We start from the raw sequence: 5926 nt of genomic DNA, 5'->3' as shown, positions 1-5926 counted from the left end.
TGTGATATTGGGCTATACAAATAAATTTGATTTGATTTGATTTGAGAGAGTGAAGAGTTGGTCCGTTGTTCCACACCCAGGACGGAATCCACATTGTTCCTCTTCAATCAGAGGTTCGACTATCAGCCAAACCCTCCTTTCCAGCACCTTGGAGTAGACTTTTCCAGGGAGGCTGAGAATCTTCATTCTATTGTTTCTGTAAATGTCACTTACTTTTGTTTGGCTTATTTGAAGCTATTGTTCTGCACTTAAAGGATTTCACCTATTTGAAGATAATGTACTTGCAAGATTTGTAAGAGTTGTATCCTCATGATAGTTTGCACTTATTGTAAGTCGCTTTGGACAAAAGTGTCAGCTAAATGAACTGTAATGTCACGTATGTTTGAATACATCATGATAACGTTATAATTTACCTTTGCAAAATATAATTTTTACTGACTAGAGCTTGAATGCATAATGTAACTCAATGCAACGTTAGGAGTTAGCTTCTTTATTTAGCCAGGACTATGCTGCACACCGGCTGCTAACAGCTAGCTGCAAACATTTACTAGCTCTCTGCCAATTCACTGCTCCCTCAAGATGAGGGGACATTTCAACGAATGATATTCAGTTATTTGCCATAATTGTTTCCTGAATTATGGTCGAGTGCTTGGATATTATGTTGACTTGATGATACACACAGTATAACTTTCAATAAAAATTGAGATTATAACGCTGAGTTTACTCACAGGTGCCAATCCAGGACACTCGTACACTGTGAAATCTCCGTCCTCGTTCTCCTCATCTGTTGATGCTCCTGAATCAAGAACCTTTGGCTCATCCCTGTGTCTACAGAGGTCACACACACACACACACACACACACGATAACTCAGATTCGACGAGGCAGAGAGGGAAGGGAGGGACAAGAGACAATGGGCAGGAGACAGACACACATGCCCTTCTAGGCTCGGAGGGTGACTCACTTCTCCATGGAGAGCATCTGCTGCTTCTGGTGCTGGTAGTGGTACATCTGGGCACTGTGGGCCAGCTTCTTGTCCCCAGGCTGGAGCAAATCGAGGGGCAGAGGGGACATGAGAAAGTCAGAGGTATTCATCCACATCCAGTCACACTGCTCAGTTGACCTTCACTTCACAGCATGTTTCCGTACTAAACGTCTTCAAGTTCAACAAATTGTTTGATAACGTTGTCCATGAGCTGCTACATAATCTGGACCTAAATCTATGTGGTGATTCATTTTATGCTTCTTTGGGTTAATGAATGACTCCTCCTTAAAGGGACACTTCGGTATTTTTCAACCCTGATTCTCCCAATCGTTTTGTACGTGACTAATGGAGACAACATATTTATGTAATTGGTCCAGTATTGAGGGAGAGCGCTGCAGACGGCAGCTGCTGAATATACGTTTTCTGCAAACGTCTTATGTCGATACACTAAAAGTGTTTGTTTCCGTCACTGACAAGCTCAAGTGTTGTCTTTTCCTGGTTTTAAAGGCTGCATTACAGTCAAGTACTTTTCTGAACTTACCAGACTGTTTTAGTTTTTCTATTAATTGGCTTTACCATATTTTTCTCCATCTGTCCATGTACTCAGAGTAAGTTTCATTCCTTGTAACCCTACAGAGATGTTCTACTCACCAAATTGTCAAAGGCATGGGCTCTCATCAGTTTATATGCAGGGTAGTCCACCTTCTGAGTTAGACGCACACCTTTCTGCAATCTGTAAAAAAGGTTTCGAAAATAGACACACTTGGTTGATCAGAAATTAGGAGGTATAAAGTACTTTGTTTCTAATGTTTTTTTTTTGTTTTGTTTTTTCAAGCATTTAGAATCGATTGGAATACATTGCTGTGTCTTTGTGACAATTACACTGGGAAAAAAAACCTCTGAACATAATTCTTAAAATTGAAAGTAAATAATTATTTCCAAAATATGTTATGAACAAGACAGATGATTTACTAATTTCAAGAATAACCACCAAATTATTTTTTTCTGATATTAATTTAATGAATTTATTGTTTTAAGCAAAAATGCAAAGAATTATCTCGGTCCAGAGGCTCAAATGTAAATGTTGACGAGTTGCCTTCGTCTTCTATGATAGTAAACAGATTATCTTTGTTTAAAATTTGAAGATGTCACTTTGGGATCTGGGAAATCATATAAGGCATTTATCTGACATTTGATAGACAAAGTAATCGATTTCATAGTGAAAGTAATTTGTAGATGAAATAGTATTGAAATATCAAGTTCTCCACAGTCAAACAATATTCCAACATGTATTTCATAATCATCTTAATGCCTCGAATCATAATAATGACAGAAAATAATCAAATCAAATCTGTATTGTCAAATCCTTACAGGAAGAGAGATGACATATGAAGTTAGTCTCATGCAGTGTAGAAAGGCAGGATCTTACCTGACCCAACAGGCACCTGCTGTGATCAACGCCAGCGACCCCAGCACGATGAAGACACTGCTTATGACTGAAAAGAAATACATACACACAGTGAGGGGAAGAGAACGCTGTGTAGATCTGTAGGCGTCAGAGTAAGACATGATCCCTGATCAAAAGCTCTCGAACTGTGTTTGACAAAGAGTGCAGAGCTCAAAGAAGAGCTGCTGAAAGTGTCATCGTGTCGGCTATGGCCCTGCAGTATCAACAGTGAAAGCAGCATTGATAACAGTAATGCAGTGAGGCAGATCTAATTGACAGAAACATACAAGTTCTGTTCTGCAGTTCCATAGGAAATTTGAGGTCAGTCCCGAGATTTCTGAGCATGGAGGGCTAACATTCTGCAAAGGACAAAGGAGGCATTTTACTCAGTCTGAAGACCTTTGAATGTTGTCATCGAGATGGATGTTGTGCAAAATATATATTTTTTTTCATTTAACTTTTTCCAGCTAATGTTTATCTCCTTTATTAAAAACAAGGTCAGTTCAGTTTGTTTCCTGGCTTTTGCCTCTGTTTATTACTGGCAAATGAGATCCTGGTACTCCAAGAAATTCCGCTAACATGTACTGAAAGGATTTAAGTGGGGAACCTGGGGCCGTATTCATAAATCTTCCAAATACAAAAAATTACTCCTAATCAACGGAATTCTAAGAAAAGTCTAAGAAAAGTTTTAGAATTATGATGTAAGAACTTCTCCTTAAAGTTAAGACTAGATCCTGGGAAATATACAAGTTATTTATAAGGCATCTTAGCCCTTAAGAGAGCTCCTAAGATGAAAAACTGTTAGGAGGGGAGAGGAAGACTTTCAAGAGGCTTTAGACTTTCTTAAGCAGAGGAGGAAATGGTAGAAAGACAAAGAGGTACTGTAGAAGAAATATCTTCCCATGCCTGCCTCTTGCGCTGTAACATCAGGGCTGAAACCTTCTCTTTAACTGTTTTTACGCTTGTCAACTAATTGAGCCGATAGTTAACGTTGTTCCTCTGTCCGATGCCGTTTGGCTATTCAATGGTTTATAGATTTATATGCCAACATACGCCGCTACTGACTGGCCAGCGATCACAGAAATTAATAAATATTTTTGTTAATATCAAATAGATTAAGTACTAAAATGACTAGGATTTTGAATAAACTTAAGCAAATAAATATAGCAATGATCAGCATGTGAAGAGGCACCTGTGCAAGTAGGCCTGTGTTTTGAAACATTTTGTAGGTTACTTTTAAAGTATGGCTTGCAATTTATTCAACACATATGTTTATATACATTATATAAAATAATATTTAATATCACATCATGTCTTAATAGCCAATACATTTTATCAGGCCTATCGACTTCACTGTCCATTATGGACCCATTATCATTAAGTTTGCATTTTTATTTTTATTTTTTTAGATCAACCAAACACACCTTTTTTACCAGAATGCGTCATACCACACCTCTGAGGAAAAAGTTTATGTTTTCTTTAGCTACGACTGCTTGATAGGAATGTTTAGGCTAAGCTTGCTGTGCGTATTCTCAGAATATTTGTGAATCCAGCGCTCGTAAAGCCCACAGGCTTTATGGCCTTTATGTCTGTGTGCCTAACCATTTGCATACGGATTGCGTGAACCAAAACAAAAAACCCAGCACACCACTATACACTGAGTTAACATTAAAGCTAATATCTGAATATGAAAATGAGGTGCAACAGGTTCAAGTTTCCTTAATTCCAAGAGTAATATGAGAACACTTTGTTCTAATACACCAGAAACTGCCTCTTGGTTCCCTGCACAGCTCAGCGCTCCATTTGGTTCTTAGGAACAGAGAGGTCACTCAGATCTGAGTCCAAATCATACTCTCTGGTCTGTGTGTCAATATGTCTAATACCCAAATGGATCCAAAGTCAGCATCAGCTCTGCCCTTTATAATCACTGCGGCAGAAAATATTTTAGGAAATCGGTAGCCTTCGTAAAACAGTGTATGCCATTAGCTGACAATTACTTTTAGGAATTTGATTGACCGATAGTAAATTGGTAAGAAAATTATGATCTTCTGTCCGTCTATACCCAGTGTGCTGCAGAATGTTTTATTGTTGGTGCAGGGAGAGCAAACAAGAACCTAAATTCTTATTATTATGAATGAGTCTTTTAAGCGTTTAAATTATAGTTCAGATGTTATGAAGTGGGGTTGTATGAAATACTCAGTGTACACTACAGTAGATGACGGCCAGGAAATATTATAAATGGCATGTATAGCTGATTTTGGTAGACATTTCCTTTAGGTGGCTAAAATGTGTTTTGCTTCCACCCCCGTCCTCAGCAGTACACTGCTTAGCTTCTGTGTCTAATCGTTTAGACGATCAACATAAAATAATCACTATTTTCATAATCAATTTATTGTTAAAGTCATTCTTTATGGAAAAATGGCAGAAATTGCTGTTTTCAGCCTTTCAGATATTGAGACTTCCTGCATTTATCTGTTTTTATATCATTTTAAAGTGAATCTTTGGATTTTGGACTGACGTACTTTGAGAAACTGGGATGGACTTTTGTTTTTTAGAAATGTGTTACCTGTAAATATGGTCCTCAAAGCAAATCTCATTCACCACGGCACTCAGGTCAAAATTACAGTTACTTCTTTAAGCTGAAGAAGTACAACTCCAAAAGGAAATGAGTCATGGATAAAGTATAACAAAGACTTACTGATGAAAACATGGTCATTAGAGGGGTAGGGGAGGATGATGGGATCGCTGAGCAGAGCAGGAGTGTGGTTTGAGGTGGTGATGGGTGGAGCCATGCTGGTGAACGGGACACTGTGGCTCGTGGGTTGCTCTGTGGTAGATGCACTGTGGGTGGGGTTGGGCTCACCGAGCTGCTTGAGTTTGGGTTCAGAGACGTCTTGGGAGGGTGGAGCTGAGATGAGGAATAAAAGGTTTTGAGTCATGTCAGCAGAGATGTAGTGGTAAATATGAATACAGCTGTAGCAGTTGCCCATACAGTACCTGGCAGCCTGGTCAAAGTTCTGTGTTCACTGATGATGGCAGAGAGGAAGTCGATCTCCTCATCCAGGTCAGGATGAGTGCTCACTTTACCTGGAGGAACATAAAACACAAATCAGTCATTGTAGGCGGGATTCTCAGCTGATCTCTAGCGAAGCCGTATGAAACTATAACGATAACTAGAGAGATGCTGTTTATTCCAATATTTAGGCCCACAATTTTGCCTCACGCAGTGCAACACATCTCCTTCACATACGTAGAGTTGACCTGGTTGTTGGTCCACTCTTCTTCAATGGCTGTGCCAAGTTGCTGGATTTTGGCAGGAACTGGAACACGCCGTCGTATACACCAATCCAGAGCATCCCAAACATGCTCAATGGTGACATGTCCGGTGAGTATGCAGGCCATGCAGAACTGGGATGTTATCAGCTTCGAGGAATTGTGTACAGATCTTTGGAACATGGGGCCGTGCATCATGCTGCAACATGAGGTGATGGTGGT

At 39.4% G+C, this 5926-nt stretch overlaps 1 protein-coding gene across 1 annotated transcript in view; it reads right to left on the bottom strand.

Moving 5' to 3' along the window:
• npdc1b (neural proliferation, differentiation and control, 1b) overlaps positions 1–5926 on the bottom strand; it is a 10656-nt gene extending 4730 nt beyond the window's left edge. Inside the window, exons 1-7 of the mRNA XM_029438869.1 lie at positions 5682–5926; positions 5429–5518; positions 5130–5339; positions 2414–2480; positions 1636–1717; positions 964–1043; positions 729–828 (exon numbers count right to left, since the gene is read on the bottom strand). Of these exons, the coding sequence (XP_029294729.1) occupies positions 729–828; positions 964–1043; positions 1636–1717; positions 2414–2480; positions 5130–5339; positions 5429–5518; positions 5682–5811 (759 nt within the window). The 5' untranslated portion in view covers positions 5812–5926. The remainder of the gene's footprint in view (positions 1–728; positions 829–963; positions 1044–1635; positions 1718–2413; positions 2481–5129; positions 5340–5428; positions 5519–5681) is intronic.

The sequence above is a fragment of the Cottoperca gobio genome, chromosome 9 (genome assembly GCF_900634415.1).
Source record: "Cottoperca gobio chromosome 9, fCotGob3.1, whole genome shotgun sequence".
Classification (NCBI taxonomy): Eukaryota; Metazoa; Chordata; class Actinopteri; order Perciformes; family Bovichtidae; genus Cottoperca; species Cottoperca gobio.
Note: the sequence above shows the minus strand (reverse complement) of the source record. Positions and strands in the feature narration are given on the sequence as shown.